The sequence below is a fragment of the Hemiscyllium ocellatum genome, chromosome 5 (genome assembly GCF_020745735.1).
Source record: "Hemiscyllium ocellatum isolate sHemOce1 chromosome 5, sHemOce1.pat.X.cur, whole genome shotgun sequence".
In the NCBI taxonomy this organism is placed as follows: Eukaryota; Metazoa; Chordata; class Chondrichthyes; order Orectolobiformes; family Hemiscylliidae; genus Hemiscyllium; species Hemiscyllium ocellatum.
In genome coordinates this window covers 53,712,911-53,739,558 of record NC_083405.1, presented here as the reverse complement: position 1 = coordinate 53,739,558, position 26,648 = coordinate 53,712,911, and the positions used below count along the sequence as shown (strand labels likewise).

General features: G+C 48.5%; 1 protein-coding gene across 2 annotated transcripts in view; it reads left to right on the top strand.

The window, feature by feature from the left end:
* The first annotated feature begins 21,822 nt into the window (after positions 1-21,822).
* The window catches only part of LOC132816031 (glucocorticoid-induced transcript 1 protein-like), a 229,094-nt gene continuing 224,268 nt past the window's right edge, over positions 21,823-26,648 (top strand). For both annotated transcript variants that reach the window (XM_060825444.1, XM_060825443.1), the window contains exon 1: positions 21,823-22,490. In XM_060825444.1, the coding sequence (XP_060681427.1) occupies positions 22,091-22,490 (400 nt within the window). In that variant the 5' untranslated portion in view covers positions 21,823-22,090. The remainder of the gene's footprint in view (positions 22,491-26,648) is intronic.

The following is a 26,648-nucleotide window of genomic DNA, read 5'->3' as shown; positions in this document are numbered from 1 at the left end:
CTCCTCCTCCTCCTTCTTTCTTCTTCTTCTTCTTCTTCTTCTTCTTCTTCCTCCTCCTCTCCCTCTCTCTTTCTCGAGATGTGGGGCAGCTGGTTCAGGGATAGTCCCCTTCCCCTCTGACACCTTCAAGCAGGAGAATTCTTACACACGTGCACACACTCACACACTGATCCAGCTCAAGTCAGGAAAAACACCCGAGTGGTCCAGTGACAAGCAGTGCCCTTCACATCAAAGGGCAATGCTGTGTGATCAACCTCCTGGTAAATTTTTTTTTTGCAGGTGTGAGACACAAAGTGCACAAATCTTTATTTAATTTCCACCACCAGGAAGAAAGGAAACACCCGAGTGGCCAGTGACAAGCAGTGCCCTTCACGTCAAAGGGCAAATGCTATGTGATCAAAACAGTGAAGGGGAGGGCAGGGACTAAATCAAAATAGAGTTGGAGGGGGAAATGATGGCACTCTACTCTCCCTGAACAACTCCAGGGTGTTGGTGGACACCGCGTGCTCCTTCTCCAAGGACACCCGGGCCCTAACGTAACCGCGGAAGAGGGGCAGGCAGTCGGCCCTAACGACCCCCTCCACGGCCCGCTGCCTGGACCTGTTTATGGCCAGTTTGGCCAGGCCCAGCAGCAGACCCACGAGGAGGTCTTCAGACCTGCCCTCCCTCCTCCGCACCGGGTGCCCGAAGATCAGGAGCATGGGACTGAAGTGCAACCAAAAGCAGAGGAGGTGGTTTTTCAGAAAATCAAAAAGGGAGTGCAAACGCCCACACCCAATATACACATGGTGCACAGACTCCACAGCACCACAGAACAAGCAGTTGGGCTGGGAGTCCGTGAACTACCGCAATCTGCGGTTGCAGGGGACTGCTGCGTGCAGCACCCTCCACCCCAGATCCCCGAGAGAAAGGGGGAGGATTCCTGCGTAGAGACCCCTCCACTGGGAAAATCTCCTGTTTATATTTTTTCTTTATTTTTCTCCTGTTTATTTGTTTTTTCTTTTTTTTTCTTTTTTTATTAACCCCACACTACCGCCTAACTGAGGTAGTGCTTATTTTCCCCAGCACCCATGGTGTGTGTGTGTGTGTGTGTGTGTGTGTGTAGTTGTGAGACATAGTGAGAGACGCAAAGTGCACAAATCTTTATTCAATATCCACCACCAGGAAAAGTAGAAAAACACCCAAGTGGTCTGTGACAAGCAGTGCCCTTCACGTCAAAGGGCAATGCTGTGTGATCAAAACAGTGAAGGGGAGGGCAGGAACTAAATCAAAATAGAGTTGGAGGGGGAAATGATGCACTCCACTCCCTGCGGCGCCCACCTCTCCCTGAACAACTCCAGGGTGTTGGTGGACACCGCGTGCTCCTTCTCCAAGGACACCCGGGCCCTAACGTAACCGCGGAAGAGGGGCAGGCAGTCGGCCCTAACGACCCCCTCCACGGCCCGCTGCCTGGACCTGTTTATGGCCAGTTTGGCCAGGCCCAGGAGCAGACCCACGAGGAGGTCTTCAGACCTGCCCTCCCTCCTCCGCACTGGGTGCCCGAAGATCAGGAGCGTGGGACTGAAGTGCAACCAAAAGCAGAGGAGAAGGTTTTTCAGAAAATCAAAAAGGGAGTGCAAACGCCCACACCCAATATACACATGGTGCACAGACTCCACAGCACCACAGAACAAGCAGTTGGGCTGGGAGTCCGTGAATCACCGCAATCTGCGGTTGCAGGGGACTGCTGCGTGCAGCACCCTCCACCCCAGATCCCCGAGAGAAAGGGGGAGGACTCCTGCGTAGAGGGCCCTCCACTGGGGATCCCCACCGCCCGGTGGCAAATGGGCACGCCAGGGCGTGTCCGGGCGGTGGATGAGGGAGAAGAGGTGGACGGTGTGCAGCAGCAGTCGATATAGGACACACCTTTTAACGTCCTTGAACGGGACAAAGTTAAAATTACGGAGGCGGCTCAGGTTGTGGGGCACAGGCTCCCGTGGGAAGTACGGGACCTTGGGGCCAATGTGAAATTCCGTCCGGGCAGGGGTGAGCGCGGACGGGATCCCACCGCACACCTGAGCGTCCTCCAACTGGTGCACTACGTCGGGTCCGAGCACCGCCGTTTTAAGGCGTCGGATGCCGGTGACCACGTACCGGACGTCTACCGCTGCCCTGCTTGCTATGTCTTGCGGCAACGTCCAGCCCAGGCCCCCGGCACCCAGCACGTCCCCGACCCTGGTCACCCTCGCCGCCACGGCCCTCCCCTCCGACAGCCACTCGAACCCGCGAGCACGGAGGTGCGGATTCCTGAGCAACGGCTCCCTGACGACAGCCGCTACTCCTGCCGGAGGGTAGGCGCGACGCGATTCGACCATGTTCCAGACAGTGATCAGGTCCTGGTAAAAGACAGGCAGCACCTTGAGGGCGACCTCCAAACCGTCACGGTCGACGAACAGGAGCTGCGTGTCGTAGTTGAGGTTACGCACCTGGCGGAAAAAATACGTCGCCAGGGCGCACCACCTAGGAGGAGGCTCGACGTAAAGGTATCGCTGCAAGGTCTGAAGGCGGAAGGTCGCGACCTGGGTGCAGACGCACACCAGCGACTGACCGCCCTCCTCAATGGGGAGACTCAGAACCTGCGCAGTGACCCAGTGCATCTTTTTGTCCCAGAAGAAGTCGACCAACGTTCTCTGGATGTCAGCGACAAAGCCAGGAGGAGGGACCAAAGTGACCAGCCGGTACCACAGCATAGCGGCCACCAGCTGGTTTATGACCAGCACTCGGCTCCTGTAAGATAGCACTCGGAGCAGTCCTGTCCAGCGGCCTAGGCGAGCCGAGACTTTGGCCTCCAGCTCCTGCCAGTTGGCCGGCCAGGATTCCTCGGTCGGGCTGAGGTAGACCCCCAGGTAGAGGAGATGGGTGGTACTCCAGCTGAACCCCCGAAACTCCTCCGGCAGGGAGTCCACCCGCCACGGACCCACCAGTAGCCCGGAACATTTGGCCCAGTTGATCCTGGCGGAAGACGCCGCCGAGTACACGGCCTGGCACTCGCGCATCCTCCCCAGGTCAGCCGGGTCGGTGAAAGTGAGGAGCACGTCGTCGGCGTAGGCCGAGAGGACCACCCCCGCGCCCGCGCCGCGCAGAACCAGCCCCGACAACCTCCTCCGCAAGAGGCGCAGGAAAGGCTCCACGCACAGGGAATACAGCTGGCCGGACAGGGGGCAGCCTTGACGCACTCCTCTCCCGAAGCGAAGGGGCGCCGTCAGGGACCCGTTAACTTTAACCAGACACTCTGCGGCGGTGTACAAAAGTCGGATCCGGGCGACGAACTGCGTCCCGAACCCGAACGCCCGCAGAGTCCCGAGCAGGTACTCGTGATCGACCCTGTCGAACGCCTTCTCCTGGTCGAGAGACAGGAAGGCGCTCGGCAGACCAGCCCGTCGACGGAAATGGATCAGGTCCCGGACCAGATGGACGTTGTCTTGTATCCTCCGGCCCGGGACCGTGTAGGACTGGTCCGGGTGAATCATGTGGGCCAGCACGGAAGCCAGGCGAGAAGACAACACCCTGGCAAAAATTTTGTAGTCCGTGCTGAGGAGGGAGACCGGACGCCAGTTCTTCAAGGAACGAAGGTCCCCCTTCTTTGGCAGCAGGACGATGACCGCCCTGCGCCAAGAAAGGGGCAGCTCTCCGGCATTTAGACACTCCCCCAGGACCCGTGCGTAGTCGCTCCCCAGGACGTCCCAGAACGCCCTGAAGAACTCCACAGTCAGCCCGTCCAGCCCCGGGGATTTACCCCTCGAGAGCCGGTCGAGGGCGCCGGTCAGCTCCTCTAAGGTGACGGGAGCGTCGAGCCTTCCGGCGTCCTCCGGGCCGAGCTGCGGCAGGTCCTCCCACAGAACTCTGCGAGCATCCTCGCTGGACGGATCCGGAGAGAACAGGGCCGTGTAATAGGATCGGACGTGGGCCCTGATACCCTCCGGATCCGAGACGAGGGACCCGTCGTCGGCCAGCAGCACAAGGAGCTGCTGACGGGTGCCACGCCTTTTTTCCAGCGAGTAGAAGAAGGGGGAGCCGCGGTCCAGGTCCTGGAGGAGCTGGAGCCGCGACCTCACGTACGCGCCCCGAGCCCCGACGAGCTGCAGGTCCCGGAGCGCGGCCTTCTTCTCTTCGTACACCCCGCGCAGGGCCGGGTCCGCGTCCGGCTGACCGAGGCGTGACTCCAGGTCGAGCATCTCCCTCTCCAACTCCCTGATCCTGGATTTCCGCCTCTTCGTCGACCCCCTCGCGTACTCCTGACAGAAGACGCGGACGTGAGCCTTGCCCACGTCCCACCATAGCCTCAGGGAGGGGAAGCTTCCCCGCTTCCTTCTCCAGCCGGCCCAGAAACGACGAAACGAGTCCCGGAACCGCTCGTCCTCCAGCAGCAGGTTGTTAAAGTGCCAGTACGCGGAGCCCAACCTGGCGCCGAACGGAAGGAGTTCCGCCCACACCAGGTGATGGTCCGTGCACGACACCTGCCGCGTGGAGGCCTTCGGAAAGCAGGAGGCGTACGCCCGCGAAACGTACAGGCGGTCGATTCTGGACGCTCCGACCCCAGGCCTCACGAAGGTGAAGGCGATGGAGTCAGGATGGAGATTCCGCCAGACGTCCACCAGGTCCAAGGACTTGACCAAGTCCCCCAACCTCCTCCCCGACGTCGAACTCGTGCGGGCACCGCCGTGGTCCCTGTCCTCGAGGACGCAGTTAAAATCTCCCCCGAGGACGACGCACTGGTTCTCGTCGATGGAAGCAAGATGAGCGGACACTTCTTCAAAGAAGCTCGCTTGCCTCGGCCCGGCCAGGGGAGCGTAGACGTTCACCAAGTGAAGCACCGCGCCCCCCAGCCGAACCATCAGGTGAAGCAAACGGCCTGGCACTGGCTCCCTGACCCCCAAGATCTCCGGCTGAAAATGCGGGGCCAACAGGATAGCCACCCCGCCAGATCTGCGGGTGAGGTGACTCATGTAGACCCCCCCTCGCCACTCCAGGAGCCAGGTGGCTTCGTCTCCCGGGGTAGTGTGGGTTTCTTGCAGGAAGCACACCGCATACCTCCCGTCCCGAAGGACCGAGAGGGTCTGGAATCTGCGCTGTGACTCCCTGCTGCCGTTGATGTTGAGGCTGGCTATAGTTGTCTCCATGTCGGAAGTATAGTGCAACCACCACCAGTACACAGTGTTAAACTATATACACATTTACTGGGAGGACGAGAGAGGGGCACAGAAGTCCCTCGCCCTCACCAGGAGTGCTCCCAGGAAGTTCCTGACTCGCTTTCGCTCGTTAACGTCAAGCCCGGGCGCCTGGCGCGCAGCGTGGGCCGACCAGTAGACTCTTTCGAAGGAGCTCCAGCGGTCGAGCGCCAGTTGGGCTCTATCCCGGCGACTCCGAGTTTCCTCGACAAATTCCCGGAGTTCCTCGAGGGGGATGAGGGGGAGATCGGTGGGGGGCACCTGGGACTCGAAAATGTCGCTGGAGACAGACTCCGCGTCGTCCCCGGTGTCCGCCACCGATCCAGAACCCTCCTCCGGGAGGTCGCCTTCGGTCACCGACCCCTCCCCCACCGAGAGGATGGGGGCTGGTCCGGCACCGCCAACTGGCCTCAAACCTCCAGTGACCCCACCCCCAGGGTCACCTTCCGTATCTTCCTCGGCGCACCCCTTCCCGGAACGCCCCGAGTTCGGGTCGCCGGGCGGCAGAGGCTCGGGGCCCCGCTCCTCTCCCGACACCGGGACGCCCGGCTCCTCGGGGAAAAGGTCCTCCCCCAGGGCCAAGGCCCCCGGAAAAACAGTCTGGGAGGGAGGAGCGAGGATAACACCTTCCTCCCCTCCACCGCTCGACGACCCAATGGTAAAAAGAACGCGGTCGCCTGCACCATGGCCCGTGACGGTATTAAAATCCTCCCCGGGGCTGGAGGAGTTATGGCGGTGGAAGGCCCGGCTGTCGCCCCTGGGGGTTTGGGCAGGTCAGGCCATGGTGCAGGACAGTGGGGAGACACCGTCGGCTCATCCCCTGGAGAGGGGCAGCGCCGCTGGCGCGCTGATGGGATTTCTCCCCCCTCCAAGGGCCAGTGCCTCTTCCCCAGAGAGACAGGGGGGAGTTTATGAGCCTTCTCCTCCCCGCCCGCCTTGGTGGTCATGGGGCCCGAGGTCCCTCCCCCCCGCCTTTCCCGGAATACGATTGGCTGGGGGAAGTCAGGGGGCGTGGCCAGGGTTGGGAGGGTCAGCCATGTCACTTCCTGCCCTGCCCCTTGTATATCAGGTGATGGCGGGCGGGGCAGGGGCCCAGTTCCCTCTCCAGGGCTAGGAGAATCAGTCTCTGGAGGTGGTAGGGCAGCGGTGGTTCCCCTCAGGTTAGTGTCAGGGGGTGTATGGGTGGGGCGGGGCTCGGTCTCCAGAGGAGGGGTTGAAGCCTCAGGTGTTTCTGTAACGGGGTCGGGGTCGGGGTCGGGGTCAGTGGGGCCAGGATCAGGTACGGGTTTGGGGGTTCGGGGGTCAGGGTTCCCGCGCCGGGGCGACGCTGGCATGGCCGCAGGGGCATTGTCGGGGCGGGGCAGGTTGTGGGCTACGTGGAGGGGAAGGGGATGGGGATAGGGTGGTCTCCCCGTGGGCGGGCTTGACGCGTTGCGTCTTCCTGAGTGCCTTCCGTTCGGTCGGACGCTCACCCCCCTCCCTGCCAGAGGCTGAGGCATTGGGAGCCTCCGGCTTAGCCCCCGGTGCCGGGGCTTGTGGTGTTGACTTTGGGGGAGGGGGAGGGGGAGTGGGTGCGGCGGCACCACCCGCAGCCGTTGGTGTGGGCTGGGCAGCCTTCTGGGTGGGGCAGTTCTTTCTAATGTGCCCCACCTCACGGCACAGGTGGCACCGCACGCCGTCCGCCGTCCAGAAGGCGCGGTATGCCGCGCCCTCATGGAGGACAGTGAAGGAGCCCTCCGTGACCTCCTCCCGAGCCAGGCAAATGAATACCTGGCGTCGGAAGGAGTATACATGACGGAGGGTGGGGTCCTTAAGACCGAGCAGGAGCGGTTGAACACCTGACCGGATTTCCCCCAAGGTGTTGAGGTGGGGAAGAAGGAGCTCACTGGCAATGAAGGGCGGGACGTTGGAGATCACGACTCTCTGGGCCGTGACCTCCAAAGGGTCGACTGGCAAATATGTCCCGCCCACAGTGAGCCCCCTCTCCACGGCCAGGTGGACCGCCTGCTCGGTCTTAAGAAAGAATACGGCCTTCCCGTACATGCGGGCCGCAGCGACGATGGCCAGTGGGCCGACCACACTAGCCATGGCCTTACTGCAGGCCTCGATGGTCATGTTGGGATGGGGATAGGCCTTGACCCCCAGGCGTTTGGTCAGGTGCCTGAAGGGGGATGCGGTTGCGGCCGGGGTTGGGCCAGCCGAGCCCAAGGCAGCGGCTACCCCGGCGTAGGTCCGGCTGGGCCCTGCGACCTTCGGGCTCGCCATACTCCGTCAGCCCCCGGCAGCAGCGGTGGAGGTGGGCCTCTGGCAGTAGTCGCGGTGGAGTCCTTGGGGAGGTGCCCGAGGCCAGTCACCCGAGGCGAGTCCTAGGCAGCGGTGGTGGAGGCAGGCCTCAGGCAAGTCCTCGGCAGGCCCTCAGTTGCAGTGTTGGGGGCAGGCCTGTTGGGGGGGTCCCCAAGACAAGTCCCAGGCAGCCCCAAAATTATGTCCTGGGCAGCAGCAGTGGAGGTGGGCCTCAGGTCGCAGCAGTGGAGGCTGCGGGGAGTGGCCTCAGGCAAGTCCCAGGCTGCAGTGGTGGAGGCAGGCCTCTGGCGAGTCCCAGGCAGGCCCTCAGTTGGGGAGGGACTCCCAGGCAAGTCCCAGGCAGCGCTGGTGGAGGCAGGCCTCTGGCTGCAGCAGAAGTTGAGGCAGGCCTCTGGCGAGTCCCAGGCTGGCCCTTGGTCCCAGCAGTGGAGGTAGGCCTCAGGTCACACCAGTGAAGGAGGTTGTGGGAAGGGGCCTCAGGCGAGGCCCAGGCTGCGGTGGTGGAGGCAGGCCCAGGCGGGGTCCCAGAGACCAGCAGTGGGAGTGGGCCCCACTGCAGCTCCAAAGCTAGGCCCAGAACACACAGCTCTCACCTCCTTCCTACACCTCCTTCTTGTTCTTCTCTTTCTCCTTCTTTCTTCTTCTCCTTCTTCAGGCACAACACTGCCACTGGTCCAACTCTTAACAGGCAAAACACCTGAGTGGCCTGTGACAAGCAGTGCCCTTCACAACAAAGGGCAATGCTGTGTGATCAACCTCCTGGTAAATTTTTTTTTGCAGGTGTGAGACACAAAGTGCACAAATCTTTATTTAATTTCCACCACCAGGAAGAAAGGAAACACCCGAGTGGCCAGTGACAAGCAGTGCCCTTCACGTCAAAGGGCAAATGCTATGTGATCAAAACAGTGAAGGGGAGGGCAGGGACTAAATCAAAATAGAGTTGGAGGGGGAAATGATGGCACTCTACTCTCCCTGAACAACTCCAGGGTGTTGGTGGACACCGCGTGCTCCTTCTCCAAGGACACCCGGGCCCTAACGTAACCGCGGAAGAGGGGCAGGCAGTCGGCCCTAACGACCCCCTCCACGGCCCGCTGCCTGGACCTGTTTATGGCCAGTTTGGCCAGGCCCAGCAGCAGACCCACGAGGAGGTCTTCAGACCTGCCCTCCCTCCTCCGCACCGGGTGCCCGAAGATCAGGAGCATGGGACTGAAGTGCAACCAAAAGCAGAGGAGGTGGTTTTTCAGAAAATCAAAAAGGGAGTGCAAACGCCCACACCCAATATACACATGGTGCACAGACTCCACAGCACCACAGAACAAGCAGTTGGGCTGGGAGTCCGTGAACTACCGCAATCTGCGGTTGCAGGGGACTGCTGCGTGCAGCACCCTCCACCCCAGATCCCCGAGAGAAAGGGGGAGGACTCCTGCGTAGAGACCCCTCCACTGGGAAAATCTCCTGTTTATATTTTTTCTTTATTTTTCTCCTGTTTATCTTGGTCAGTCAGGGCTTCCTAATTGGCCCAGGTAACAATCTCCATTAAGGATCTCCTAGTCAACAAAATCCGTCTGGCTCCAATCACTACATTCCTCCCCCACTAAGTCCAGTGATGTAGGCCTAGTCTTTCTCTTGTAGTTTTTCCTGCCATGTTTTCATCTCACATCCAGTTCCTCTGCTTCAGATTCTGACATGATAGGGACCTGGTGTTGCAGGTTCATAATTCTTTAAGGTTTGCATCACATAGAGACAGAATGGTTTAAAAGGTGTTTGGCATGCTTGCCTTCATTGCTCAGTCCTTTGAGTATATGAGTTGGGACATTATGTTGAGGTTCTGCAGGACATTGGTGAAGCCTCTTCTGGAATACTGTGTCCAATTCTGGTTGTCAAATCTAGGATGGGCATTATCAAGCTGGAGAGGGTTCAGAAGAGGTTTAACCAGAATGTTGCCAGTTTTGGAAGGTTTGAGTTATAAAGAAAGGCTGGGACATTTTTCACTGGAGCATAGAAAGTTGAGAGGTGATCTGATAGAAATTTATAAAATAATGAGAGGTATAGATAGAGTTCATGGTAGTCTTTTCCCCAAGATACAATTTCAAGACTGGGGGGCACATTTTAAAATGAAGAGAGAGAGATTTACTAAAGACATGAGGGAAATTTTTTTACAAAGAGGGTAGTTCATATTGGAATGAACTTCCTGAGGAAGTGGTGCATGTGAGAACATTAAAACAAGACATTTGGATAGATACATGAATAGGAAATGTTTGGAGGGATATGGACCAGAAGCAGGCAGGTGGGACAAGTTTAGTTTGGGATTATGGGCAGCATGGACTGTTTGGACCAAAGGGTCTGTTTCCATGCTGTATAACTTTGGGACTCTGTGGCATGTAGCTCATATCTTGCATCCGGAGCATCTCGGGAGAGTATTCCCTCCTGTTCTTCCGGTGGTAATGGTATCGAGGCTGCATCCATCTTGGTTTCCTCAACACTAGTCAGATTCAGCCGTTTTCTGACAGGCCTTCTGGCTGTTCTGAGGGGCTAGGTATGTTTTGCTTCTGCCCTGTTTGTGAGGTGAAGGCTTTCAGGTGATCTACATGATTTTTTAGGCCTGCTTCACCTACCCGAACCTTGTAAGTCACAGGACTGGACCTTGTATCAACCACGTCTTATACATATACAAGACCATTTCCATGGTTCAAGAAGCAAAGATTATCCCCCAAATTAAATTGTCTCTCCTCCTTAGAGGAGGCACATGGCCATTTCATCCTCCCCCTGAGGTCCGGGAATATTACGTTTAACATAGTGCAAAGTCTTCTCCCTATCAGCAACTCTGCTGGAGATGTCCCTGTTGTTGTGTGAGGAGTGGTACTATAATTGAACAGTAACCAGAATAGGTTGGTATCGACTAACCTTGTAGGTTGCTTCTTTAAGTCTGCCTTCAGCGTTTGGACCATGCTTTCCACCAGACCACTGGACAACGGATGGTATGGAGCGTCCTTATGTGCCGAATGCCATTCGATTTCAGGAAATACTCAAATTCCTTGCTGGTAAATAGTGTCCCGTTGTCCCTGACCATTACTTCTGGGAGTCCATGTATCACGAACAATGCTCACTGCATCTCAGATGTCATCCTTGAGTTTGCAGAATGCATGTCCAACTGAATGTGGGGTTGTCGTTTGTGTCAAATTTTGTCACTTTCTTCCAGTGGAGGCATCAGCAGTGTAGTATCTGCCAGTGGGAGGTGGCTCAATGCATCTGCATTAGCCACGTGGCTTCCTGCATAGTGTTCTAACTTGTACACACTGAGAATAAGGGCCCACTGCTGAATCCTGTAGGCGGCACCTTGTCTTCCTTCAGTAGCCCTAGCAGGGGTTTGTGATCTGTTACTGTGACAAATTCCTGTCCAGAAAAGTACTGTCGAAACTTCCTCGCATGAAAAATGACCGCCAAACTTTCCTTCTGTATCTGGGCGTCCTTGCGTTCAGCATCAGCTGAAGTCCAGGAAGCAAACGCTATTGTGAATTCCTCTCCATGTGGCCACTGGTGAGCCAACACACCTTGATACTGTGCAGGGAGGCATCACATTTAAGTACCACTTCTCACTTTGGACCATAGGGGGCCAACACCTTAGATGTCAATAGCTGCTTTTTCACCTCCCTAAAGCTTCTAAAAATGAGATAATGAGAGTGAAAGTATGTACTGGTTAGGATGAAGGGCAAGACTGGTAGGTATAGGGAATGCTGGATGACTAGAGAAATTGACGTTTTGGTCAAGAAAAAGAAGGAAGCATGTGTCAGGTATAGACAGCTGGGACCAAGTGAATCCCTAGAAGAGTATAAAGGCAGTAGACTATACTTATGAGAGAAATCAGGAGGGCAAAAAGGGGACATGAGATAGCTTTGGCAAATAGAATTAAGGAGAATCCAAAGGGATTCTGCATTAAGGACAAAAGAGTAGTAAGGGAGAGAATAGGGCCCCTTAAAGATTCCTGAAGAAAGGCTCATGCCCGAAATGTTGATTCTCCTGCTCCTTGGATGCTGCCTGACCTGCTGCGCTTTTCCAGCAACACATTTTCAGCCCTTAAAGATCAGCAAGGTCGCTTATGTGTGGAACCTTAGGAGATAGGGGAGATTCTAAATGAGTGTTTTACATTTCATTCTCTTAGTAAACACAGAATGAGGGGAAATAAATTACGACATCTTGAAAAATGTCCACATTACAGAGGAGGAGGTGCTGGGTGTCTTAAAACACAAAGGTGGATAAATCCCCGAGATCTAATTGGGTGTACCCTAGACCTCTGTGGGAAGCCAGGGATGTGATTTCTGGGCCCAATTCTGAGGTATTCGTATCATTGATAGCCAGAGGCGAGGTGCTGGAAGACTGGAGGTTGGCTCACGTGATGCCACTATTTATCATCATAGAATCCCTACAGTGTGGAAACAGGACCTTCAGCAAGGACCAAAAGGTCCACAAAGACCCTCTGAAGCGTATCCAAGCAAACCTATTCCCCTACCTTAATACTCTACACTTATCCCTGACTAATGCACCTAACCTACACATCACTGAAAACTATGGGCAATTTAGCATGGCCAATTCACCGAACCTGTACATCTTTGGATTGTGGGAGGAAACCCATGCAGACAGGGTGAATGTGCAAACTCTACACAGACAGTCATCCAAGGCTGGAATTGAACCTGAGACCCTGGTGCTGTGAGGCAGCAGTGCTGACCACTGAGCCACTGTGCTGCCCTAAAAAGGCTGGTAAGGAAAGGTGAGCCTGACATCAGTGATGAGCAAGTTGTTGAAAGGAATCCTGAGGGACAGGTAAGGACTGAGTAGGGATAGTCAGCATGGTTTTGTGCATGAGAAATTGCATCTCACTAACTTGATAGAGTGTTTTGAAGTAACAAAGAGGATTGTTGAGGACTGAATAGTGGACATGATCTATACGGACTTCAGTAAGGCATTCACCAAGGTTCCTCATGGTTAGCATGGTTAGATCACAAGGAATACAAGGAGAACTAGCCATTTGGATACAGAACTGGCTCGAAGGTAGAAGACAGAGTGGTGGTGGAAGGTTGGTTTTCAGACTGGAGGCATGTGACTAGCAGTGTGCCACAAAGAACGGTGCTGACTCCACTGGTTTTCATCATTTATATAAACGATCTGGATGTGAACATAGGAAATATGGTTAGTAAGTTTGCAGATGACACCGAAATTGTAAGTGTAGTGGACAGCAAAGAAAATTACCTCGGAGGACAAAGGGACCTTGAACAAATGGGCCAAGGGGTGGTAGATGGATTTTAATTTAGATAAATATGAGATGCTGCATTTTGGAAAGGCAAATCGGGGCAGGACTTATACCCTTAAAGACCTGGAGAGTGTTGCTGAACAGAGACCTTGGAGGGCAGGTTCACAGTTCCTTGAAAGTAGAATCCCACGTCAACAAGATAGTGAAGAAGGTGTTTGCTATGCTTGCCTTTATTGGTCAATGCATTGAGTATCGGAGTTGGGAGGTCATGTTGCGGCTGTACTGGACATTGGCTAGACCACTATACTGCGTGAAATTCTGGTATGCTTATTTTGGAAGGATTTTGTGAAACTTGAAAGGTTTTAGATAGAAAAGATTTACAAGCATGTTGCTAGCATTGGAGGGATTGAGCTATAGGGAGAGGCTGAATAGGTTGGAGGCTAGAAAATAGGCTATTTTCCCTGGAGTATCGGAGGCTGAGTGGTGACCTTACAAAGGTTAACAAAATCATGAGGGGCATGGATGGGGTGAATGGCCAAGGTCATTTCCTCGGGGTGGGAGTGTCCAAAACTAGAGGGCATAGGTTCAGGGGAAGATTTAAAAGGGACCTAAAGGGCAACTTTTTCATGCAGAGGGTGGTGGGTGTATGGAATGAGCTGCCATTGGAAGTGGTGGACGCTAGTACAATTACATTTAAAAGGTATCTATATGGGTATATGAATAGGTAGTCTTTCGAGGGGTATGGGCCAAAGGCTGGCAAATGGAACTAGATTAATTTAGGACATCTGGTCAGCATGGACGAGTTGGACTGAAGGATATAGCTCTTTGACTTGATGTCTGTATGGGCTATTTCTTGGCTACGTGACCATTTCCAAGACTGTCCCTTTTTCAATAGCAGATGCAGGGTGCCAAGATGGAGGTCAGGTTACATATTGATTTTCCTTAATAATTCACTAACCCAAGGAAGGACCTCGGCTGCGGTACAGACGTGGGAGCTGGGGCCCCTTTGATTGCCCTCGCTTTATCTTCCAACAGGTGTAACCCAGTTTTACTGACTGTAACCTAAGTAGGTCCTTTGGGGCACCTGAATTACATATTTTTCCTTTCTAAGGCATATGCCCGTCTGGGAGAAATGTTTAAGTACCATGTCCAAGTTCTCCATGTATTCTTTATTAGTCTTCTTGGTTCTTAGCACAACATCCAGATGAAGAGCAATTTGGAATAGGCCTTGTAAAATGTTCTCCATGGTCTGCTGGAAAAAGGCGCAGGCTGATGATACCCCAAATGGCTGTCTTGTATACTGGAATAAACCCATATGGGTGTTAATTGTGGTGTACTTCTGGGACTCCTTAGCTAGTCACAATTGCAAGTACGCGTGGCTCATATCCAGCTTCGTAAAGGACTACTCCCCGCCAACTTTGCATAAGTCCTCTATGCAAGAGATTGGGTATTTTTCCAGCAGCAAGAAGTGGTTTACTATGTCCTTAAAATCTCCACAAAGGTGAACTGAGCCATCAGGCTTCACAGTTGGTTTAACTGATGCTGCCCATTCCGCACACTGCACTGGATTAGTGATTCCTTCACTCTCCAGCCTCCTAATTTCTGCATCCAATTTGCCAGCAAGGCAAATGGCACTGCAAAAATGCTCCCTAGTCAACATATAAAGTGGCTTTGGCCCCTGTGATCGTCCCAAGCCCTTCCTGATAAATTCCTGGATATTTCACTAGGGGGTTTACTAAAGCAATCATTTACTAATCAAAAAATATTGAGCCAATCTAGGTGAATCTTTCTCAACCAATTCCATCCCAAGAGGCTTGGACCTAAGCCTTTTGCTAACATCAGTGGTATCTGCACCAACTGCTTTGCACAGAAGACCAGAACCGAAGTCTTCCCCTTAATCTGCAACAGTTCCCCAGAGTATATTCTCAGTCTGGCTGAGCTCTTGCGCAAACTTAAGTGTTGAAATCCCAAGCGAACCTTGTTAAAGATGGGTTCTGCAATCACAGATACAGCTGCACCAGTATCGACCTCCATGGGATCTCGATGACCATTAACAAATATTTCAATTGGTTTTGATTTCAATGTCACTAAGCAATTTAATTGTCCCAACACATGTAGAGTTACTTTACAGGATGTGCACTCTCCTAGGTACAGGCCTACGAGTTTTTTTAATCAAGTAAGGCCTTGTAGGACCCCTTTGCTGTCTGTAGTCCACATACCAGCAGCAATTACAATGTCTTGCAAACCCAGATGCTGAAGGACCTTTTAGTCACTTGGCTGAGGCTCAGCTTTGTTGTGGGGTTCTGATGTGGGCTGGCCTAGGGTTCCTCAGCTCAGGATATGCCCTCTTTGAGGCTTTCTGATTGCCTACATTCAAGTGGTGTTTCCCAAGCTCAGTCGGACAGATGTGGGTATCCACTTCTATTGAGATCCCTGTCGCTCCCATGCTCCATTCATCGCATTTTCTCATGACAAAGCCAGTTGTAGGACCTGTTTGAAGTCCAGTTGGGCTTCAGCTATTAGGCTGTCCTGCATGGTTATATCTCTGAAATAACTACACAGAAGCCAGTATCCTGTCACCAAGTCACCCTTTTTTTTCCACTTGTATACAGTACATTGGCTGTGGCCCACCAGCTTGGAGCCGGTCCCCTCAACAGAGCTTCTAAATCCCTAGTTTCCCCTGATTGGCCGAGGTTAACAACCTTAATCAAGGATCTCAGTCTACAAGATCCACCTAGTTCCAATCACTACAGAATAAATGCAATGTTACATTAGTTTACAAATTGTAATGCAGTAATGAGTGATCTCTCATTCTTCTTTTTAATCATATTGTGGTATTAATGTCTTTGGTTAGGCCAGCATTTCTTGCCAATCCCTACTTGCCCTGGAAAATGTGGTGAGCCAACTTATTGAACCGTTACATTTCTTGGGAGATAAGATCACGAACAGTGCTGTTAGAATGGGACTTGCAGAATTTTGACCCAGCAACAGTGATATATTTCTAAGTCAGGAATAGTTTTGTAACTTGAAGGAGAACTAGCTGGGGATGGTTTTCGATATATCTGTTTTTATCCTTTCAGGTGGTAGAGTTTGTGGGTTTAGATGGTGCTGTCTAAGGAGTTTTGGTGCGTTAGTGTATTGCATCTTGTAGATAGTACACACTGCTGCTACTGAGTATCTATGGTGAAGGGAGTGAATTTTGATAGTGGTATCAACCAAGCGAGCTGACTTATCCCAGGTCATATGTTGGAGCTGAACCCATCTATATAGGTCTTTGAATACATGAAGAATATAGTTCTAAATCATTTTGATGTAATATAATGTCTTCTTTATTTAGAAAATACAGTATAATCACAACTTTTAATCATTAACCCAATTTTATTCTGTCTGAAGAAAACATAAGATCATCTTCCAAACATATAACTCCAAAGTTAATATTCTTTTATCGCTTGTTTTCTTTTCTTAAAAAAATTACTCGTGGAATTACTCAGAAGGTTAAACTGGATCATTCATCTTGAAGATTTTGTATTCATTGATCTCAGTGATAAATTAGCAATGGTGTGAAAGTTGCTTCTGTTGTTTTGCGAGTTCTACTTGATATTGCTGATGCAGCTCCACTTACTTATTAAGTTGATGTTGTACACTTGTTGGCGATATTACTAACAAAACTGAAAATACACAGGGTCCAATCTGCCCCTGAAATTCTCATATCTCACAGGAAAATTCATTCACATGGTGGAGTGGTAACCAGAGAAAATCCATCACCACCTAACCCCTGATCCCCACACATTGAATAGAATAGAATAGAAGGTAAGGGTGTGAAATTGCCCCACTAATCATTGGCTGGTTCTATTCCATATTTGTTGCTTATTGGCTTATTGTGGTGACATGTGCACCTAAAAGTTCAGTTTAAAAACATGAATAGTTACAATTCACAGGTCTGCTGAGCCCAATACATTAGAAGAACAGGGACTTCCAAAAGGTATTTGAAGAAGTGCTGCATAACAGACTTGTAACTGGAGTTGCAGGTAGATAGAATAATGAAGAAGGTGCTTGGTATGCTTTCCTTTAGTGGTCAGAGCATTGACTATAGGAATATGGAGGTTGGGAGGTTATGTTGTGGGTGTACATTGGTTAGGCCACTTTTGGAATATTGTGTGCAGTCCTGGTCTCCCTCCTATCGGAAAGATGTTGTGAACCTTGAAAGGGTTTAGAAAGGATTTACAAGGCTGTTGCCAGGGTTGGGGAGTTTGAGCTATAGGGAGAGGCTGAACAGGCTGGGGCTGTTTTTCCCAGAGCTTCAGAGGCTGAGGGGGTGACCTTTACAATAAGGGGCGTGGATAAGGCAAATAGACAAAGTCTTTTCCCTGGGATGGGGACTTCCAAAACTAGAGGCATAGGTTTAAGATGGGAGGGGAAAGATTTAAAAGGGACCTAATGGGCAACTTATTCATGCAGAGGGTGGTAAGTGTATGGAATGAGCCGCTGGAGAAAGTGGTGGAGACTGCTCCAATTACAACATTTAAAAGGCATCTGGATGGGTATATGAATAGAAAGGGTTTAGTGGCTTATGGGCCATGTGCTGACAAATGGACTAAATTAGTTGAGGATATCTGGTTGACATGGACAAGTTGGACCAAAGGTTCTGTTTCTGTGCTATACATTTCTATGACTCTAAACCTCTAGAGGTTATGGAATAAAAGACACTGTGGCAACATGATTATGAAGTTGGTTTTATGATAGGAAACTAGGGAATGTTTATTTGTTGTTTTCAAACCCTTTTAAGAGCTTGGTCAATAAAGACTGAACAAATATCACAAAGAACTGCAGATACTAGAAATCAGAAACAAAAAAATTGCTTGGAAATTTCTAGGAAAACTCTGCTAGTCTGGCAGCATCTGTGGACAGGAAGCAGAATTAATGTTTCAGGTCAAGTGATCTTTCTTCAGAATCCGTAAATTCTTAAATGACTTCTGGCAATCTCAAGCCTTAACTTCAGCATCACACCTACCATGATATGTTATCATATTCTTTTACTAGACAGGCTTATTAATTTATTCCAAAGTGATAACTCACTCCATTTTCTTTCAATTGTATTTCTTTTATTGTTGTAGGGATAAAGTAAGTATCTGGGTCAGGATGGGATGCTGTTAGGGGAGCTGGTTTGAACTCAAAGGGCTAAATAGCCTGCTTCCACGCTGTAGGAATTCTCACCACTGTCTCAGTTTTGCAGGGGTTTGAGCCAGGGTGTAGGAGTGTTCATATTCAATCCATACTCTCAAATTCTAGATTTTCTTCTACAGTACTCTAAAGTGCTTCATTTGATCTGCCAATTGTGTTATTTTCTTGCCTCCAATTTATACTCTGATAGTACATCTAATTTTTTGAAAATGTATTGTGTAAAGATCTGTCATGATTCTGTGTCTCTGTAAAATCTTCGTTCAACATTTTCTTCTTTAGGGACACCAGCCCCAACTTCTTTAATCTATCTATAGGGGAGGTGATGGCCTAGTGTGGCATTCTTGATGAATGAGTAAGCCAGAGAGCCAGGTAATGTTTTGGGGACCTGGGCTTGAATCCCACCATGGCTGACAGCCTAATAAACTTGAATTAAAAGTCTAATGACATAAAAACTCATCAAGTTTAACAATGCCCTTGAAGGAAGGAAATCTGCTGTCCTTTCCTGATCTGGCCTATATGTGACTCCAGAGCCACAATTGTGGCCCTTGGAAATTGACTCTCAAAACATTCAGTCATATCAAACTGCAAAGAGCTCTCAAAAAAGGACTGAAATCAGACAGCACTTGGGATAGATTGAGACACTGAAACTGATAATAGCGAACTCAGGAGTGCTGATCCTGCAGAATTCATTGTACCAAAATCTGAGCCCTAGCGCCAAATTTGGGAGAGCTGTCTCACAGATCAGTCAAGAAAGAGTCCATCATAGCCATACTCATGAATTCACACCTTAAAAGGACGAGTAATCCAGAAATGCAAGGTAATGTTCTGAGACCTGGGTTTGAATCCCAACGTAACAGGTGATAGAATTTGAATTCAATTAAACAAACTCTGTATTTCAAAGTATAATAGTAACTATCAAGCCATTGTCAATTGTGTTAACTGTTGTAAAAACACACCTGACTCAATTATGCCTTTTTGGGAAGGAAACTGCCATCGTTCTGTGGTTATGGCATGTTTGTGGTATAAAAGACAAACAATGTAGTCAATTCTTATCTGTCCTCTGAAGAAGTGGCTTAGCAAGAACTCAGTTGTATCAACCACTCAAAGGAATAAGGAATGAAACTGGAGGACCAGCTGGCTCTGACTGAGATACTGTCAACTAAAAGGTAGTCCTGTTCCCTGCAAAGTCCTCCTTTTTAAATGTCTGAGGCCAGTACTAAAATTGGTCAAGCAACAGCCTGACATAATCAAACTTATGGGATTATACTTTGCACGTAATGCAGTTGCACAGTAGTATTCAGGCAGGAGGGTGCTGCTGTCTGAGTCAGCCTCCCCCTCCAGCTAATAAGTACACTTCCATGTTGAACAGCACTTGAAGGAATAACTGAGGGTAGAAAGGGTGCATAATTTCTGAATGGGAGACTTCAGTATCCACTACGAACAGTAACTTGGCAACATCACAACTGACTGAGCTGTTCAAGTCCCAGAAGACCTAGCTGCTAGACTGGGTCTGTGGAAGGTACTGAGGAAACCAACAAGTAAGAAAAACATATTTGACCTCACCTCACCAATCTGTTTGCCATAGATATGTTTGTCCATAACAGTATCAGTAAGAGTGACCATCACAGTCCTTATGGCGACGAAGTTCTGTCTTCACAATAAGAATACCCTCCACCAGGTTGTGTGGCACTACTACATGAATGTGACTGCGTTTGTACAGATCTAACAACTCAAAAAAATCCATGAGTTGTGAGTCATCAGCAGCATTGATCGAATTACATTTCCCCTTAGGGGCTTACATATTCCCCAACTCTACTATTAGTATCAATGCAGGAGATCAACTTAGTTCATTGAATACTGCAGGAAGACATCTACAGCAGGACAAGGCATAACAAAAAATGATGTGTCAACCTTGTGAAGCTACAAAACTGTGCAACTTACATGTCAAACAGCATAAACATGAAGGAACAGGCAGAGCTAAGCAACCCACAACCAACAGTTCAGATCTAAGCTCTGAAATCCTGCCATATCTAGTCTTGAACGGGTGGTAGATGAATAGTTCACTAGAGGAGGAGGCTTCATAAGTATCCCAACTTCAGAAAATCAGTGCAAAGATTAAGGCTGAAGCATTTGCAACAATCCTCAGCCAGAAGTGCTAGGTGGATAATCCATCTGGGCCTCTTGCAGAGATCCTCAAGATCATAGATAGCAGTTTTCGGTGAGTTAGGTTCGCTCAACAGAAACACTGAAAAGACTAGATACTGAAAAGGTGATTAGGACTGACAACATTCTGGCAATATTACTGAAGACTTGAGCTCCAGAACTTGCCACATCCCTTGCCAGTTTGTCCAGTACAGCTATAACCCTACATCCCAGCCATGTGGAAAATTACCCAGGTATATTGTACACACAGAAAAGCAGAACAAATCCAATCTGGCTGATTACTGCCCCATGAATCTTTTCTCAATCATTAGTAAAGTTATGAAAGGTGTCATCAACAGTGTTATCAAGTGTCACTGACATCTCAGAATGGTTATTTGTGACAAACTACAGCAGATGTGTGAGGTTGGATTATGATGGATGAGAGTGGTATACCACTATACAGCGAATTTGGCTGTTTGCAGAAATTTGTCACCATCCTCCCGTTTGTTGCAAGATGACATCAGGTCAAGTTGCGATTCTCTCCATTAGATCCACCATAGACTCGATGTGTGTACAAACTGTTCAGCTCAGGCAGTGTAATTGCATTCTTCTCCATCTTTCTCAACACAACACACCATCCCACATCAATGAAGCTTCCCAATGGAGTTGAGCTTCTTTACAGACCAAACAGAACATATCCATGAAGCTTTCTTGAAAAAAGGAAATATCCTCACTGAATTGTGAGAATCTTTTCTCAAATACTCTCCAAACTGGAAAATAAGCATTTGCAAATATATTGGAGCATAGCCAATAAACTCAGGTGAAATTGAAATACAAAAAGGTAGGTAGGTGTGAAACCCGAACATCTTACTGATAAAAACAGCAATTGCTGGAAAAGCTCAGCAGATCCAGCAGTACCTGTGGAGAGAAATCAATTAACGTTTCGGGTCGAGTGACCCTTCCTCAGAACTGACTTGCTGAGCTTTTCCAGCAATTTCTGTTTTTGTCTCCGATTTATATCATCCACAGTATTTTTCTTCGGTTCCTGCTGACGCGGCTCTTCTAACGGCAGCTTGCCTGACCAACGATAGGATGTGCGGCATCATTAATGAACCATTGAGTCAGTTCGGGATACGCAACGCCGGAGTGGAAGAGTGTCATCCAGCTTGAGGTCCTGAGGGACTGTCAAAGACCATGCAGTAATAACTGGAACTTAAAAAAATGCATTCCAAGTACACACCAGCAGGTGTTTAAGTAACTTACTTGACAATGCGATCCAAAAGAGTAACAGATATAACTATTTCCATGCTCAGCACAACTACAGCCCTCTCACTGAACACACGACTCTTGTGGAAATGTCAATCACAGGTGCGTCATAAATGCGCACGCTCAGAGTCGCCTGAAGAGGTGAATCCGGGAGAGCGACTCCAGGAAAAGCTGCCATTCGACGATTTGAACATCCAATAGTGGAGGGGTCTACAGTGACTTGCCTTCTTCCTTCGTTTTCTTTTCCATTGGTTGGGGAATTGAGATGTCAATTAAACGTCATCGTCGGCCAACAGCCAATAATATGTGGTGTCACCGTGAGCAGCGCTCTTTGTCTACAATTGGTCGAGAGGGATGTCAATAACCACGTTCCATTGGAGTACTGGGATGTCGTTCTGAGCTGCAGCTCGCTCTCTGATTGGCGCAGGACCGGATTCTCTGCTTGCAGCTGGCTTGTCATTTATGCGTGGAGCTAGGTTGAGGACAGCGAGGCGAATGAGTGAGACACAACGCTTGGGATTAACTAGAGGCACTTCAACAAGCAGCATCTCACAACCGGACCTATTCGAAGAAGAGAGGGGAAATAAATCACTCATAATAGAACATCGTTTGGGAAAATAACCAGAAGAACCAAAATATTCTTGAAGGTCCTGGGATCTCTGGTGTGAAGATCTTGCTGCATTTTTAAACAGTACATTTGTTATAATTAATATCAACAGCGTTACTGTATTAAAGCGATTTCAGCATGTCATCATCGTCACAACAAGCGTCTCAAAGAATGCGGCGCAATGGCTCGCCGACTTCGAACCGCCTGCAGCCCATCAGGGCCACCGTGCCGTTCCAGCTGAGACAAGGCAATAACAGCCCGACCCGCTGCTCCTCCTCCTGCAACGGCACTACCAGCACCAACTCACCGGCAACAGCCGCGGTTCACTCTGCATCAACAGCAACTGCAACCACCTCGACCTCAACAGCCACATCTACTACCCCCAACGGACAGAAACTTTCCCCGACCTCCTCGCCCACCTCTTCATTCTGGGTTCCGGCTCCAATTGTTGCCGCTGACGGACGGATGAGACATAGACGGTCTTCTGACAGTAGGAGCCCACCTGAAAGAAGGAGCCCTAGCTCTCCTGTTTATAAAGGTATAGAAGAATGCCAAAGACACAGGCTATTGTTGTTTCAGTTAAGTTAAAAGAGTAGAACGGTACAAATTACGTGAAGGCGTGTTTTTTTCAGATTATTTACTACCTTTTTTAATCAAATCTGTTTACAGAGGTTGGTATTTTTCAAAAAAGTGTACAAGTGTATTGAGCCCATACGTTTTAAAACAAAAAAGATAATTGGGATTTTTTTTACCAATTGATCAAGAAACGTCCACGTAATAGTTACTAAAGCTCCATAGAAGCAATACAACTACGAAGCTCGATGTTGTTTAAACGTAAGGTGTAAGAAATTGCATTTGTTTATTTTCTGCGTGTGATTAAATACAAAAAAACCTGCAGGGGTTGGCGATTTTTTTTGTTGATGCAGAAGGGGATGTAAATGACTGGGGGGGGGGGGGGTGTGGAGAGGTGGGGAAAGCTGTGTGGGCAGGCTAGGCAGAGACCCAGAGGGATTTTTTTTCTCTCTCTGGGACTTGATCTACTACATGATGTCAGCTTTCCATATCCACGTATGAAGCAATAATAGATTGTTTTATTTATGATGGTAAAAGGCATGTGAACATTTTAAGAATTAATTTTCAAAGACAAAATCTGAAAACAGTTCTTGATTTGCTGAACAGTTCGTTTTCTTTTCATTTTAAAATGATCTGCCTTGTATATTTCAGAAACCGTGCACTTTATATTTACACTGTCAAAATGTAATTGACAGCAAGTGCAAGCGGCGGCGCAAAATACATTCATATAAATTGTAAATACCAACAGCATTTCAGTATTTGCCCTGTTGTTTTATATCCATCATTTCGAATTCCACTTCCCCCATTCAAATGCTGAGAAACGCCAAACTGAGTTTTGCTTTGTATTAGACTGTAAAACACTGCAACTTGGGGGGAGGTGGGGGGATAGCTGGAGGGTGGCTGAGAAATGGGTTGCTTTTTAAACCATTATTTATGAAGAAGATTTCTCACTTTCTACCAGTGCCAATATTGTGTTGCTACGAGGGAAAGCATTGCTTCAAAACAGCAAGAACAACATAAGATATTTAAAGAGGTCAAATGAACCAATACATTTTAATTAAAATAAGGTACATTGTGATACAATGAAACATTGGCATCTGCATCCTGGCGTGCTTATCTTTGCAAGAAATTATGTCTGATCACCATAAATGGCTGATATTTTTGTGTGCAGGTGAACTTTGAAGCTGGATTTTCTATTGGCAGGAAAAAATGTTGTCATGTTGTAATCTGCTCAATATCTATTTTTATCTGCATAGCTCTAGGCTTGATTAATGTTAAGTTTCATTGTATTAGATGTTTACTTTGACCACTCGATTAAAATTTCACCTTTTTGAAATGGCTTTTAGGTTGTTTACGAGCCAACTGCAGCAATGAAGCCAAGGTATTGGGGTTATAGCTTTAGGGGTTCACACCTGCTGATGCAGAAACTTAGATAATTTTCCAAATGGGAAAGGGGAGGCGAAGAAAAACCTGAAAAAATGAAAACGATAGTTTTAACTGTCTCTGCCCACACAGACGTGCGTGATAAAATGCGGTCCTAAATCTGATTCTAATCACTTGCGGCCTTTCCAATGTGTGCGTTTAAGTAGGAGGAGAATATATTTTAAATAGCGATAATGATATTCAGTGCGGGAGAATGGGCTGCTTTATTGCAGAGCTGCCGAATGTACTTGGCATTCAGACAGTAACACATGGACCGAGGGCTTGTGGCATTTTAATTCATTCAGGGGCCATAGCAAAGGGCGACCCACAAACCCAACTAAAACGTTAAGCTTGCATGAAATGCACGCAGTTGTGGACTTTGTTCAGAAAAAGCCTAACTGTCGAATTGCATTTTTAATAATAATTGAAACCGTGAACAATTTTTGCATAAATCTGTGAAGATTCCAATCTCTTAACTTGGCCATCCTTCTTATGGTCACCAGACATTTAAGAAGTCGGTGGCTTGTTCGCCTTTCACTGTTTACATAACGCGGTTGTTGCCTGACCTGGTTTCCATGAATCGGACATGAGTCGCCTCTGATTTCCAGATGCCCTTCTGACTTCGGCAGAAATCTCATGCAGTCAACCCAGGGTTTCCAAAAAGACACGTTGTGTCGTACATCTTTTGACCGGTTTCAATTATCGCCAGCCATCCTGTGCAAGCCACTATTGCACACTTGATGCTTTATATGTACACCTACAAATCAGTATGTCGTACCTGGCGTTCTCTGTTTGCAGATCTTTCCATGAATATCAACATATTTTTTTAAAAAGTAAACGCATACATTGGTTTCTCGAAAGGCGCAGCTAGCTGTCACACTCGGTCTGAGAGCAAGGTGGCAGGCCGGGAGCCAGTGAATGGAGGCGGGGCTGAAAATGGGCTTCCTTGTGTGGGAACTCGAGGTGATGTCTCTGTCTATCAGGGTTTATTTTGAACGAGCTGAAATATAACGCGATTAGGGTTCAGGTGTAGACCTATTCTAGTTCCTTTTAATTTAGGAAGCGGTAACTGTTTAAAGATCAGATTGATTTCTGCTGGTAATCTTTGGAAGATTTGAGTTTTTTTTTAAAGAAAGGTCAGGTTGGTTTGTGAGGTCGTTTTACGAGGGATTGTAAGAATCCAACCTCATTCCTGTATTTTATACTGGGAAGATTACATTTAATCCAGCTTCATTCTCTTTCTTGGGGCGAGTACCACTCCAGATTTCCATTGAATATTACCGTTGTGTCGGTGGTTCTTGGATATTTTGGTGTGGAGGACGATTTGGCCTGTCGATCTTGCATCTAGTTCGGAGCTTGGCTGAAATAAAGTATTTATAATTGAGATCAGTTTTTTTTATGTACGAATTCCAGAATTAAAACACTTTATTTTTGGTTAAAGTATTTTCAGGTTTAAAAATTCAATTTTTAGACTAAAATTCCCTTTTGGATAGAAATACGTGCCTATTATGATTGGACATGCATATTTCGCACAGTGCAAAAAAATCTTGTAATTTGATTTTTAAAAATAAATTCAGATTGCACTCTAATAAATTTGATGAATGTCAGTTAATCTGAACAACTAATGGTCTTTTTGGTGAACAGGTAAGTTTTGCTTGCCACCCATCTGTTCAGCTCTTCTTCCATCACCCTGTCTTTGGCATAAATAACACTCCAGCAGCTTAGTTGTAATGAAGAGTTGCCAGACTCAGAGGTTTACTCTTTCTCCCCACAGATGCTGCAATGGCTGATCTTTTGCTGTACTGGCCAATGAATCTATACAGTATAGTGTGGATTCTTGCATGCTACTTTGTGACTTGCAGTCCTTAGCATAAATGGCGAATATATCATAATTCCTCTGCTCAGTAATAATTTTGGTGTAGTACTATTTATGTGCCATTAAAATCAGAGCATTGCCGATGAAAATGTAGAATTTTCAAACTCTGAATAAAACTCATTTTCTCATCATGTCTTTCCCAGCTTTCTACTGGAATAAGCAAAATCTAATCTCAATCCCCTGTCTCTCCCAGAATCCTTTGCTTTGATCTCTGAATAATATAACAATCTCCTCCTATTCCACTCCAAAGCATTCCAAACTCCCAACAACTTTTAAAGGCACTTCTCATAAACTTTTTCTTTACTCTCTTGGTGATTAATTTAAAATTAATGACCATTTTTGCCGATTCCCTAGTTAGAGACTATTTAATCTATCATCAATTTATTTGATAAAGCTGTTTGACTTTGCTCTTGCCGTTGTGTCTAGTGTCCTTCATAAGTATAATTTCTCATACAGGTGAATCTATGTTTCACTTTTCTTTCTGAATTCAAATATGTGGCAACAGCCAAACACAGTATTTAATAGAATAGAATAGGCTTAAGGGGGTGGATAATATAGAATACTGCATCTTCTTCAGTACCCAAACTTTAATTTCCATGCACTAAATCCCAAGATGGATCTGTACATCATCACTGTTATATGTTGTTCCATTTTTGCTTACTCTAATACTTTGTTTTCTTACCACCAAAAATGCTTTACTTCACATTTTTACAGGTGACTTCTAGTTTTCAACTCTTGATGAGGAAATGCTAATTAGTCTATATTCATAATGTTAAAATTACTCCTCAAGTTTGTATCCCTATTTATAAAATCTAAAGTTTTTTG